The 14215-nt window shown below is 38.0% G+C and overlaps 1 protein-coding gene across 1 annotated transcript; it reads right to left on the bottom strand.

The window, feature by feature from the left end:
- Window positions 1-8001: 8001 nt before the first annotated feature.
- On the bottom strand, window positions 8002-12351 carry LOC127634992 (SKI/DACH domain-containing protein 1-like). Its single transcript, XM_052114793.1, has one exon. It carries the CDS (start codon window positions 11170-11172, stop codon window positions 8770-8772), a length of 2403 nt encoding a protein of 800 aa, XP_051970753.1. The 5' UTR covers window positions 11173-12351; the 3' UTR covers window positions 8002-8769.
- Window positions 12352-14215: the final 1864 nt, after the last annotated feature.

The raw sequence follows: 14215 nt of genomic DNA on the forward strand, positions 1-14215 counted from the left end.
TAAACCATACTAAATTATGTTTTTTTGACAAATTTAAAATGCTGAATGGAGAGTCTCTATGGAGAGTCCTCATAAAACATGAAAACCCAACGTGTGTGTGTGTGTGTGTGTGTGTGTGAGAGAGAGAGAGAGAGAGAGAGAGAGAGAGAGAACAACAACAACAGTGGCATTATGTAAAACAAACTGGCATTTAAAGGGTTAAAATCCTGAAAATGAATATTTGGTAGTTATGATCGTGACTGATGTTGGTTTTTAAAAAAAAAAAAAATAGAAAAAACTATTAATAGCCTATATATTAATAATTTTATGGAAGTTTTTTGACGCAGACATTTTTGTCCTCTAAAGGGCCCTGATTGTGAGATTTTCTTTTTTTATCTGACACTATAAAAAAATAATATTGCATCAAAATCAATGTTGTTGCTAATCATTGACATATCTCAAACTGTGATAATCCCCCCCAAAAAATCCCATAACATTTAGTATCTGGAAAATAATTCATTATTTATTTATTTTTTATATATATATAAAAAAAAAAAAAAAACAGTGGCGTTATTTAAACAAACTGGCATTTAAAGGGTTAAAATCCTGAAAATTAATGAATATTTGGTAGTTATGGACAGATGTTTTAAAAAAATAACTAATTGAAAGAGGAAAATAATGTTAATATAGATTATTATTATTATTATTATTATTATTAGGCTATTATTATGGCAGATTTTTGACGCAGACATTTTTGTCCTCTAAGGACCTCTGAGAAAAAAAATTAAGGGTTAAGTACAAAATAACAGGCAACAATTGCATTTCTAAAGCCATACATATAGCCTGACATTTAGCCTAAAAAGGGTTGAGACATTCTGAGCTAGGCTAATGCATGTTGTTAATGCAAGAACATTCAACTAGCAAAATTTGAAAAAATACTCTCTGAATTTACTGATCGATGATTGGTAAAAAGATCTCTGAAAAACTATTTTACACACTTTCTGATAGCCCAGTATAGACGTATAATAGGCCTAAATGTTTATGCGCAGTCATAGGCTACTCAAACCTACTCCATATTCACCATACTTTAGGCTTTAAATATGCCCATGTGAGGTTAAATCGCACAGAATTCACTTTCCAGGAGATTGTTTTTCTTTGTGAGATAATGTTTCTGTCAGTGTTTTAGTTCTCATCTTGATCAGGTAAGAGGTTAGGCAATATATAAACTTTTGAATAGCTGTTTAAAAAATACTTCATCTTGTCCCTTTTAATAGCTCAAGCGGTTCCTTGTAGTATTATTGCCTTCCTCGTCTTTTTTCACAGCTAGTGACAGACATGAAACATCATCTGAAAGAGCTCTCTATCTGAGACACCATCGTCTTCTTTTAAAAATTAATCATTTATACATGAAAACGAAACACAAGTTTACATATGCAAAATATTTTTCCTCAATTTCTTTTATTTATTTATTTCTAAATTTATTTTTTGTATGCATAGCCTGTGTTTTACAGTTTTATGACACTTTATAGCCTACAATGCACTTGATATAAGCCTACATCACATGTTTAGCATATTTTTATTTTGTCATATTTTATAGGCCTAATGGTTAGCCTACATATTATAACGAGAATACGTTTTTTTTCCCCAAACTTTGCCTTAATGATGATCTCAAGAACGTGATTTGCAACGTTGTTGGGGAAAACGAGCCCTGCTCCCTTTAATTTCCCAAATTTTCATCATCATTAAACTGAAACTAACCTGCCTCTCTAGAAACAACCAAATGAATAGTCATCATTTAAATAATTAAACAATGACATTGTTCATCGGGGGTCAAACTCGCTTGGTATAATTATTAATTCCACCTTAAATCCCTCTAACCTCCCCTTTAAGAGAAAATTCTCCAAACGGAACTGTCCGAGCGGGGGCGCCAAATGCACGTGCAATGACGATCTGTTTGTGCGCAATATATTCTATTGGCTGTCATTTGTTCGTCGGTTTTTCTCAAACTGTCGACATAATGCCAATCTTCTATCTACATGTGTCCGCGCATCGTTTGTAAAGCACGCTAAATGTATTTTGCTTTATTTGCACATTTCTACCTGCACCTAGACGCACCATTTCTTCGTTGTCTCGGTTTCGGCTTTTTCTGAACTGGTCGCACGCTTACCTGTTTACTCAGTTATTGCAGACTACTTTAGTCAACCTTTATATTGACAAAGGTAACCACAGTTTAGCATGAAGTATATTTAAGTACATGTAGCCTATAGCCAAACACATACACGTGGTCTATTGCCACAAATTCTTCACCGAGAAGAAAGAAGACAAGCTTTCGTTTTTTTCTTCTTCTCATACTTACTCTCGCGTAATTCAAAGACACGATAGGAAGGTTTACAAAATAGTTTTACAATTTTTTTAACGCATTTAAACGAATTATATTCATATTAGGTAAATGATTAGACTATATCTCATTCATAATTACAAATAATAATAATAACAAGAGCCTATAGCGCGTCGATATATTTACCACGAAGTTGCCACCGCTTTCAACAGGACGAATAAATCCAAGTCTACAAGAAACAGGTTTTCACATTGTAAATATTTGCCCAATGACACATCTAATAGAAAAAAACCGAATAGAAGGTTATTGAGCTGTATCATACTATGCGGGAAACGACTTGCCCTTGCCGATGCAGACTTTAAGTCGTTTATTACGGCTCGTTGTATTTGTTTTTCGGATCATTTTTGACAAGCAAAATCTGACAATACAAAGCCACCTGCACCGAGCGTAATAGTTTTCAAGAGCCAGCCGAAATGCGTTTGTTGAAATCTGCATGGATAGGACATGTGTTTTGAGATGAGATGAGAACTGTGATTGCCTGCTGTCTTTGCACGCTTTCTTTAAGTTGATCTTTCATTTAAGGAATTGTCTTTGACCCCAGGACAGGCTAAATCGTCTAGTGTGAATGGTTCATTAAAGCACTGCATCTCACTGAAAGAGATCGTTTTAACAGCTCTGGGTGAAATCCAGGTTTCCATACAATCATATGGGAGAATCCATACTGTTTATGTAAGTGTACGTTGCATGTCAGTATCCTTAAATCTTTTTGCTAATGCATTACGAGGTTGAACTGCTTCTAAAATGTGAGCTTCTAAAGCTCAGAATGGCCTTGATTGTTTGCCAGGCAGCAGAATATATCACTGACCTACATCAAAACGTTTCATCAGTGTTATGAAAGACCGACTTATTGCACCTTCATGGGAGCTTGTTGTTTTGGATCAGGGACTTGTTTTTACAAGTGCTTCTGCAAGACATGTAACTCGCGATTTAACTGGGATTTACTGATTGGTTTGACTGCAGACTAATTCAGTAATTATTTCAGTAATACCACTCATTGTTTCGACACCACACGTGTATAATAAGCTAATTAAGACTCCAGAGTTAGAATTTCCTTTGTCTAAAGTAGCATATGGCAGAGCTTTAAATGCTAGAAAAACCAAACAAACAACTGTATTCTGTAATAAAGAGTTCATGAGTACCTATTTGCGTCCCAAACAGGATTTTGTTTTGTGTTGTTCGTTGCTTTCCAACTGATTGATTTACTTTTCTGAATGACAAACATTTGCAGTGAATTTGACTTATTTTACCTAATTACAAGATCACATTTTTGAAGGAAACCTCAACAAGGCTGTCTGGATCACTTTGGTCTTGATGAAAAAAATAAAAGGTGTTGCAAGATTTAACAAGAAATTGCCATCATCAAAATATCAATTCATTGCACTCTTGAAAATCAGGAGGATTTTTTCACTCACACGTGCTGTTCTCCATTTCACATTCATATAGTTTGCGTGAAGATTGAAGTTTATTTAATCTGTATGAGTTGTTTGATTCCCATCTGGGTATGAAGCCTTCAAGTCCTTTTTGCACAAAGGAAAACTCAGGGTCTAAGATAATTAAAAATTCCAAAGGTTCCCTATGAAAAAAGATGTAATATTTGTTCCCTAATGGAGTGGGGATACGCAGCACAGGTCAGAGGGTCAGTGTGGATTTTTTCGAAAATGAATGGAGAAATCTCCAACATAGTTTTTCCCTAAAATTTGCATTCAATGTATGATGGAAACATTCAGTGCCGCAGTTGAAAATAAATAAGAAATGTGACCAAAATGGAAAAGACATGTTGTCAATACTCAATACATAAAGTATGACCTCTTGATCAAATATATACTCTTACATGTGTTTTGTTATCATTGTCCGAGGTAGAGACACCCTACCTTCCTCTAGGATTGCGGGTATAGGTCCTTCCAGAATGCGCGGTCAGTTAATGCAGATAACTGAAGAATCCTTTGCCACGTGGTTGACGAGGACCTCAGTCAATCAGAATAAACTGATACAGGTATGTCATTGTTTGGATCTAATTCCCTTTCCCATGTCCTTCTTACTCTGATAGCTTGTTCAGTGTTATATCGGCTACGTGCCATAAATCCTAAAAGACCTGACACATAATTTTAGACAAATCTGAGCTCTTACTTAACTCCTGTTATTGCCGGTGATGCTGGTATCAAACTGAGAATCACTGAATGGTCTTTGTTGGATTTGTGTTCTTACATAAGCTAATACTTTAATTGTGCCCCCAGTTTGCTGTCACGTGGAAATAAATGCAGCAAATATATCTCCTTCATGTTGCTGAATTAACTAATACTCACAATTTAAATCTGTTATTTCACTGGCTATGGTAATTACTGAAGAATACCGACTTGCTGAATAGCAAAATTAATTAAATTATTAATAATAATAAAAAGAAGAAAAAATCATATATATATATATATATATATATAAACACCCTAATTGTGGCTTATATATATATAAACACCCTAATTGTGGCTTATTGAGTTCAGTGAATAAATGAATGAATGAACATTACATTTATATAGCACTTTTCTGACACTACACTCAAAGCCCTTTTACACATTGAGGGGACTCTCCTCAACCACCACGATTAAACCACCAATGATTAAACCTCGAGTCCATTCGATGAATCAGACCTCGAAATTAGGCAGCCATAGGCTATGTTCTGTTGTGCAAGGCTTCTCGATGTGTGGTGGGTTTGCCGTGCTATAATTTGTCAATTACCATACTTCCAATTTCTATGAAGAAACTCCTCTCATAAAATGCGTGTTAAGACCGGTTGTGTTTGTATAATGTATTCGCCTTGGTAAGAGGCAGACCACGCAAACCTTAGTGGTGCATTGCTATATATTATAGAAACTTTCACAAAACACATTTTGATTCGGATTTGATCACGATCGTCCTGGGCTTTGAGAGGATCGTGTTTCAGTAGGGCCATGAAATAGCCTACAGGCCCATGTGTGTTCGCAAAGTGATTTTATCATTATTAAATTCGTGGGTCTCAGGAACATATCTCACATCTACTGAAAGCTTCAATCTTGCTGTTCCGCTACTGTGTGTTTGCATGATGAGGCAGATTTATAGCTTTTACGTGTTTACAATTAGGGCTGATGTCTTTTTGTTGAATGTGAACAATATCAGACTTAATAAAATATGTAGTTTATGTTTAAATTGGAAAAAAGTCCTAACTACTATTTTAATTAAAATAATTTTCATTTTTTTTTTGTATATATTGTGTTGTGTTGTTACTATGCTACATTATTCATTCTTTTTATTCAACTTTATTTTTGAGATGTCAAAAGTTGTCTTTTGAACCCTGTAAAGAAATGTATGATTCTGTTCTTAATATATCTGATGTAGATGTGCGAACGATAGGCATATAAATGGCTATGGTTATGCACTTAAAGTTAGTCAGTTCTGCTTACAAGAGATGAATCAGGTGAATGTATTATTAGGCTTATATAACCTATCAATAGAAAATGAATTTGTTATTTAGAAAAAACCCGACCCTTGAACCCCCTAGGCACTTCGCGGGCAGGCAGCAATGGCACAAATGGTACTTGATTGTCTATGCACAAATAACAATGTAAAAAAAAAATCGTCACCTTATGTCTGTATTGTTCATAAGTAGCCTAACTCTAGAGCTACCTTACATTTTCGGTCTGGCAAACTGCATGGCGATTATGGTGAGTCACTTTTTTAAATATTATTTAGCTTTGTCCTTCTCTTTTGTCCTGTTCATTTTTCACTTCTTGGAGCAAGTTAGAGTATATAAACTATGAGACATTATTGCCTCGTCTTTCAGTCTCTTCTGCTCTCTCTTACACACAGATTCGTCTAAAGTAAAAGCCATAACTTATGAAAACATTGAAGTGTAACTAGATCGTGTCTCCAGAACACAACAGTAAGAAATGTGCAGTGTTTCTAATAATGTAGAGGTACTCGCTTTTCCTGTTTCCTTTCCCTGATTAGAGTATAGCCCAAGCGAGCTCATATAGGCTTATGGGGTGCTCGAGAGCATCATGTCTACAGGGCGCGAGACCATCGGTTTCCAAACCCCTCCCCCATATCAACACTTTTCTTTCCAATAAATAACTTATCTCGGGGTTTGATCTCACACTTGTTGGAACCCCATATTACTTAAAGGCTATTTGGGGTGACATTTTCAAAAATGGGACCAACAATGGTCGGTTACAATAACAACAATGCATATTAAAAAGCTAAAAATGAAAGATCACCTCACATCACACTCAGATGTATTTAATGAACAGTTTAACCAGAAAAGAAAAAGAAAGTGCTTCAAATCCACCATTCAAGTTTTCAATTCGAGTGCATTATTACTATACAACAATGGTATAAAAAAAAACAGGAAAATCACAAAAATAAATATGCATTTTTATAAACAACCAGTGACTTAAGATAAAAAATAAAAAAAAAGTTCATGTCAAAATATCTGACCTCAAGTATTGTAGCAAAAGCAGAAGAATAAAAAACAAAGTCCACCTTGGCCAGATATATCCTAAGCTACCATGATAACAGTGCGTTGCCGCCCATTTTTTCCATTTATGTTCATCGTGGAGATCGTGAAATTCTTTAACTTAAAGGGAGTTGTGTTGTGTGAGCTACATTCGGTTTTATTTGGCTAGTTTTTAATTCATTCTTATGAAGTTAGGAGGCAGCTATCCTGTAAGTCCGCAGTGCACTTTTTAGACGTGCGCGAAACAAAAGTTCCTTTAATTTACACGCTCGAGGAAGCGGTCGTAAAATAAAAGCAATACAAAAATATCTGTCTGAATTTCACACTCTATCAGATATTGGAACATTCACAAATTGATTTATTTTCACTTCAGGCTACATATCTCCCCTTACACATTTAAAACCCAGACCACGTCTTGGGCCCATTAATAGGCAACAGTAAAGTCAGTTACGTGATTTCTCAGAATGATGTGAGCTATCTGCATAGTCTATCCCTATTCAATGATAACTCACAAGATTTGTATGTATTTTCGTGCAGGAAATTTAGATGCAGATGAGTAGGGCCTATTCTTATTCACGAAAAAAGTCAGTTATCTACTTTTTCGGTCCATGGCAATATATGTGGAATACTCTTAACTTCTTTACTATTGGGTGATCTAATCACAGACACAATGCACTTTAAATGTCTGTTTTATTGACGGCCGCTTTTGCTGAAGTAAACAAATATGGACGTCACAGTAGACTACATTCATCACAAGGCATTGGGCAGGGTTCTCGAGTGGGACACCAAGTTTTGTTTTAGTTTTTTTTAAGTAACGCTTTTAGTGCCGAGATATTCCATGTGCTCATTACGATTAGAGAAGGAAAATACAACCAAAACACCATACGAAAATGACAAAGCTCTTGAGTCAATGAGAAATACACATTTAGTGAATAAACCCTGACCAAAATGTGTGTATTTTCCACGAAGCACCTTGATGTTGTCACGTATGGAAAAACATACGTGTTTAAAAATCAAAATTTCAAAAATACGACTGACCACCCTTCCTCTCAAACAGACAGTAACTGAAATAGCACCAAATTAACAGATTTCTTAAAAAAAAAAAAAAAAAAAAAGGGACGTTGGGGGTGTAAATCGCGACGGTTCTCTTTCTTGAGAACATCTAAAATGAAGAGAAACAACCAATTCACCTTAATGGGCATTAGCAAAGTACAATGCATGCCAAATTTGTGCTTCAGCTGTCTATACCTTAAGCTATGAATGTGCTAGAAGGACTTCGATTTGGTGTTTTTCCTTCTGTGACTTCGTGCAAATCAAACAGCTCTTGATTGTCAGTTGAATCTAAAGGGCCATTGTGTTGGGCCTACACCGGGAGAGTAATGGTGTACTGTGTGTGTGAACACAAGCGCCAACAATTGGGAAACACCCTTAAAATGAATAAATAAGAATGGTAGTCCATAGGCCTACAGTTATTCTAAAAGACAGTATAGTAGGGTGTCAATAGATCAAACATAATAGGCAAAATACAAAAGATCGGCTCAAAATATACCAATGCCAGGTGTATTAATGACCAAATCAACCACTGTTGACACAGACCTGACGATCACTGTAATGCCATCATATGAGAGATGGTAAACCCTGCCTACAAAATTAGCCAACATTTGCTCCAAGCGAGTCTAGTCCACCCGGGCAGCTTCCACGATGTAAATTATGAAAACAACTGTTTCTTGCTAGCTTATTATAAATACCTCGGTATATTCCAGAGTCGCAAACCTCGATGGATAGACCAGCCTGTGCGAGGAAAATATTTGCAACATAACAAACAGGCCAGCAGTGGAAACAACACAACTAACGGGTATCAGTGCTTGTCACAGTTTTAAGATATTTCCCTCGAGCTCAAAAGAACAGTTCAAGGGATAACAGAGGCTTTCCTGAATTTGTGGCTTGGAGGGGGAGGAACAACGGAATGGCCGGGCTGCCATCTCCACACTGGGTGAGAGCGATGAGGCAGCTGTTTACTTCTAAAAGAGTTCAAAGAGTAAGCGGGAATCAAATCTCCATCGTTGCCAACAACAAGTGACGGTGGAGAGGGAAAATTCTCCATGAAGCTGAAGGGTTTTTTCAGAGATGCTACATTGGCGCTCGCTCGTTTGCGTTTGCTCGCGCCAGCAAAGTCTTCATTTGATCCCTCACTGCTCGCACATTTTCCTGCAGAACGGGGGCTCTTGTCAACTTTTTCACTTGATTTAGCTGATGTTCGGACACTTTCGGCATTTTTACCCAAAAGCATTGCCCTGTAGTTCTTTCTGACCCTTGTAGCATTTTTGCATTCTCCTTCCTCGGAACTAGGAGTGTTTAAAGTGCTTCTTGATTCTTGCTTTTGAACAGAGCTCACTGAGGCTATAATGGTGTCTTTGCAGTGGTCAGTTTCATAAAAATTATGACTGATGGCCTGGCCATCAACATCGTTATCCTTACATTGATATTGCGGGGATGGATTTGCATATTCATATTCGTCAAAGGTATCCTCGACTTTAATTTTCACATTATTTAGTAAAAACGGTGGCGTTTTTACTGCCCTGTTGCCCTCGTTGTTGGAGCCTGAAGTAGCGATGGGCTCCTCGGCCTCTGTTTTGATAGGTTTCAGAGGTGATGGCAGCTTGAGTGAAGTTTTTGCTTCCCTCTTGGAATTTGCTGCTAATGAAAAACTGCTGTCAGAAGACTTACAACCCGTTATCTCTTTGTCCGAAACACAGTATGAGATCAAGCCTTGTGAGCATTTGTTTGCAGATCCTGGTATTCTTTGTTGGGAAAACGCCTTGTTTCCATTTGCAATAGGTGTAAGGCAAATGTCTTTAACATAGCAAGCGACAGAGTCTGTTGTCTTTGGATCATTAGAAAATTCAAGGCGTGACACTGATTCGGAGCCCTCATTTTCTCCTACATCTGGGAAACAGTCCCCCACCGGGCAGAAGTCGTGCACGTTTGCGGCATCGCCGTTCTTGCGTCCATCCCTGCAAGACGTAAAGTCCGATTTCGGTGTTTTGGCAGTTCTTTCATAACCCAAAGAAGTCGTTCCTCCTTGGTTAGTGTGTATGTTTTGCAGATTAGGCCTGTAGTGAAAAGTAGGCTGTAAGACCAAAGGTGCTTTTGTGTTGAGACTTGAGAAGCGCGCGCGCCTGAATCGAATACTCTGCACTGAGACTTGACTGGAAACAGAGCTCGAGTCAGACTGAGAGGAGCTCTCTTCATCGGTGCTGAAGTCTGAAGAATCCGAGAGGGAGTCATCCTCCTCCTCATCTGAAGTTGCGGAGTTGCTGGTGGTAGAGAAACTCGATCCGAAATCCGAATCGTTGTTCACCCGTTCTGAGATGGAACTAGACTCCGTGTCGCTGCTGCAGCTTTCCTGAAAATGTCCAGTGAGCCTTGGGTCGACGTACAATCCATGCTCGAGGTGGTGAAAGTGGCTTAGAGATCCGTTGGAAACTTTTGCTTTACAGCACTTCGGAACGACCAGAACCGGATGGTCGCGTCTGCTCCTAGACCAAAACTGCCTCGCGCTGCTCTCGCGCTTCCTCTTCCTTTTGTAAAGTAGGTCTGCGTTGCCTTGGTGCTTTGGCTGCGTTGCAATGGCGGACTGATAGAACAGCGGCTGTCGGTTCACAACGCTCCGAATAAATGCATGTTTCTGATTAAAAGCCACATAGTTGTCAGGTATTTGAGCTGTTTCATAGTTTTTAAAGGGTGTAGATGCCGACTTGGTGATCGGTTGAAAGTCACGGGCAAAGGATTTACTGTAAATTTGAGGTAGATTTGAGTGAGTGCGAGGGACCGAGTCCTGTCGAACAGCTTTAGTTTTGAATGAGAAAGTCTGTGGAACGCTATGCAAACTTAACCAAACTTTTTCTCTCCAAAAGTCGCTTCTGCCAGCTGTGCTGTTTTTGTCTTCGCACACTTTTTCAGTTGCAGTTCTCGTCTTTTCTCTTCTTTTGTTTGATTTCAACACGCGTTCCGTTTTACAGGAAAAATACAGAGCCTCGACGTCCTCTCTTGAAATCAAGGTACATTTAGCTGCGTGGAAAGCTATAGAATTTATTGCTTTGAGCTTTCGCAATTCCTCCAAATCACAGTGATGCTTCTTCACGTTTAAATGGTCCATTCGTTTGTGTACAGTAGTCCGCGGGATGTTTTTCAAGAGGTCGGTGAAGACTTGAGAAAGGGCAAACATTTGTTTGCCTTTGATAACCAAAAAGCCAAGCCTTACACCCTGCATTTCTTCAAAACCGGATTCCAAATCCCCCATTTTCTTCATTGTAATAATTCCAACATTTAGCGCGACGGATGTCTTTAAAGTAGCTTTACTGCTGCTGCTTTATTTCAAGACATGCTGCTGACCAATCCAGCGTGGACTGTGCAATGTCCACACTGCGTCATGAACAAAAAAAGTTTTGAATTGATGAATAAAAATGAAATGGTCTGTTTGAATTCAAACAATCAATCCATTGACCTGAGCTCTGCATGATCGATGTGATGTGTGTGATGTTGCCGACAGGCTGTCTGAGCTCCTGTATACCTGCGCTCCTTCAGCTCCCTTCCCATTTGGCCATGAGGAAAAGAGGAAGGTGAACAGCACTGCCAGTGAGAAGGATAAAAAGAGAGTAGGAAATGGAGAAAGAGAGGGAGTGAGCGACAGAGAGAGAGAGAGAGAGAGATAGAGAGAGAGACATACAGACCGAAATGAAATGCAGCTGCTATTCCGCTGCTGGTTTAGTCACAAATAAAATGACAGTGTGAAGTGAGCAAGGCCGGAGACACCTTCATCAATTAATGCCCCCAGAGTCGACGCTGATTGGACGTTACTGACAGGTGATGCAATAAAAATGGATATTCCACCCATGGCCACCCCCATTCCCCTAGCAAATTACCATACTGTTGTAATCCCACCTCTCTTAAATAGAGTAAATAATTCGCTGGCGACTGGAGATATTAATATTAGCCATTTTGCATGAGTACTGTTACAACTGTGCTTTGGTTGTTGTTTAAGAAATTACTTACGCTGACAGATGGGCATGCTTATGGTGATATGGTGGTGATATGCCTAAAATTAAACCTTACATTTAACAAATGTAACATTATCGTGTTGCTATCACAGCAGGTCTTGTTCACATGTTTCGTGTTTATGGATTTTGTTTACACCTTGCAAAATTGGATGCATTTGTTATTTTGTGATTATAATTATTTTGCCTAAGTTCGGCGATTTACTCAGATGAAACCTGCTATTTGAAGCAAACATTAAAGTAACGTTGTCACTTTAAAGCCAAATATATATATATAGTTGCATTTAACCAATCTCAAAGTTCTTTTGAATTTCGATCGTTGTGTTTCAAACGTGTGTATGGTTTTATTATTTTTATTTCTTTAGTTATTCTGCAAGTGTCCTCAAAATGTATACAGCATGTTAAATTGTTTTCTTTTTGAGTGTGAAATGTGTAGCCAATGTATGTCTGTGTGCTGGTGAGTTTGTGTTATATGCAATACCGGTGTGTGTGTGTAGGTATACACACAGCCTTTCACACACATTTACCGGTGTGTATAATAACACGATTTAGCCATGCCTCAAGAAATATTCAGAGCTATTTATTGCATTTTCTTTTGAGGTGCAAATTGGTGCTTTTATTGGTGTTTTGAAATCAGAACTTATTCATAAAGATATAAGAATTTAATGAACACGTGTGTACATAAAAGTAAACAAATAAAGAAACAAATAGGACTACGTTGCACTGAATGCTCAATGTTTAGTTCAATCTTAATTATATACTTAAATCTTAATATTAATAAGCTTAATAATATCTTAATAGTGTAATCGCGAATTTCATTTGCCAGTTGTGGTGTGGCCGTGAATGGGGATTTGAAGTCATAATTAAAATGTTTGTTTTAATGATATCGATAAAGGATGAGGGACAATGAGAATTTTACTATACGTCTATACGTTAAAGGTGTGAAGTGAGAGAGCTAGCATATTCGTACTTTTGAAGTTGAACGTGCGATCAATTTTTCACATATCAGGCAGACCTCAATCCCACTACCAACGTGAAAGAGAAAATGATGTGTCTTCAAGAGCAAAACTTCCCCCCTCCCCCCGTGTCAGTGTTCAGACATATGCCGTTCTTTACTATTGTGAGGAAAGAGAATGAACCGAAAATGAAATGTCATTTGAAGCCATAAATACAGTTTTTATGTGCATTCATTGCTAGCAGGCTAGTCGATGGCAAAGACGTCTGTTAATTTTAAATAAACATTTGCCATTCTTCGATGAAACTCTTATTAAAAGCTTACAGAGAAACGGGTGTAAACTACACACTCCTGAAACTCTGTTCAATTAGTGTGGTGCTCTCATGGCTGCTTATTTTTGGAATGCAGTGAAATAATCGGGGGCGCCCGAATAAGGCCTTGCATTTCAGGCAAACCAAAGAAAGCGATCGATGCTTTGTATAGTCTATGACCATTCAGTACAATGAAGGTGAATTGTTTATTCATTAACGTATGCAATGTCAACCATTCCGAACATCTGTATGCACATGACCTGCCTCGGCCACATCCTAAACATCGTCTGACACCTCATATAAAAGGAAAAGCTGATTCAGTTTGAGCAATCCAGGGCCGTGTCGTGGTTTCAACTTTGCGTCATACATCTACCCACGATGTTCTCCGTTTTTATTGGCATTTCAATTTTGTCTGTTCAAGTTTCTGATAATTATTTGTCATCATTTTACCTGTAACACAAGCCACAATGGTGTGGAGGCCTATATTTGATATAGGGCTACAATAACACGATTAAAGGTAATGAAATGAGAATTAAGATAATATAAACCGTTACGCATGCTGTAATCCTGACATAGCCTCGATTAATTGGTATTTATATTGATTGAAAGACTTATAATGGCGCACACGAACAAGGGTTAAGATCAATTAAACCTACTGCGCCACCATTGTAAGTTGCTGGTATTGTAAGTGTATTGTTAAATGCGATTGCATCACGGTGGATGTTTATTAGATGATGTGTGCACAGAAACCTTAATATACATAGTGGAAGTGGTTCAGCCACAGTGTTAATCGCCACAGCCAATTTGGTGTCAAATTTTGACTTGGGATTTCTTTGAAAATGTGTTCCCATGTCACACGACACACAGGGTATGGCAACATACATATGCTTGCCCTAATTCATAAATATTTTCAAGGAAATGACGAGTGTGTGCAACTCTATACTCACTATACTCAAACTAGAAGTGACATGGAGTGCTGTTATTTCAGAGGACTATGGTCTGGTGTTAATCCTTCGGCGTCGAGTCCTAGTG

Source organism: Xyrauchen texanus, chromosome 42, assembly GCF_025860055.1.
Source record: "Xyrauchen texanus isolate HMW12.3.18 chromosome 42, RBS_HiC_50CHRs, whole genome shotgun sequence".
NCBI lineage: Eukaryota > Metazoa > Chordata > Actinopteri > Cypriniformes > Catostomidae > Xyrauchen > Xyrauchen texanus.

Excerpts from the sequence above, each read along its gene's own strand:
- LOC127634992 (XM_052114793.1), bottom strand. The coding sequence starts at position 11,172 with ATGAAGAAAATGGGGGATTTGGAATCCGGTTTTGAAGAAATGCAGGGT.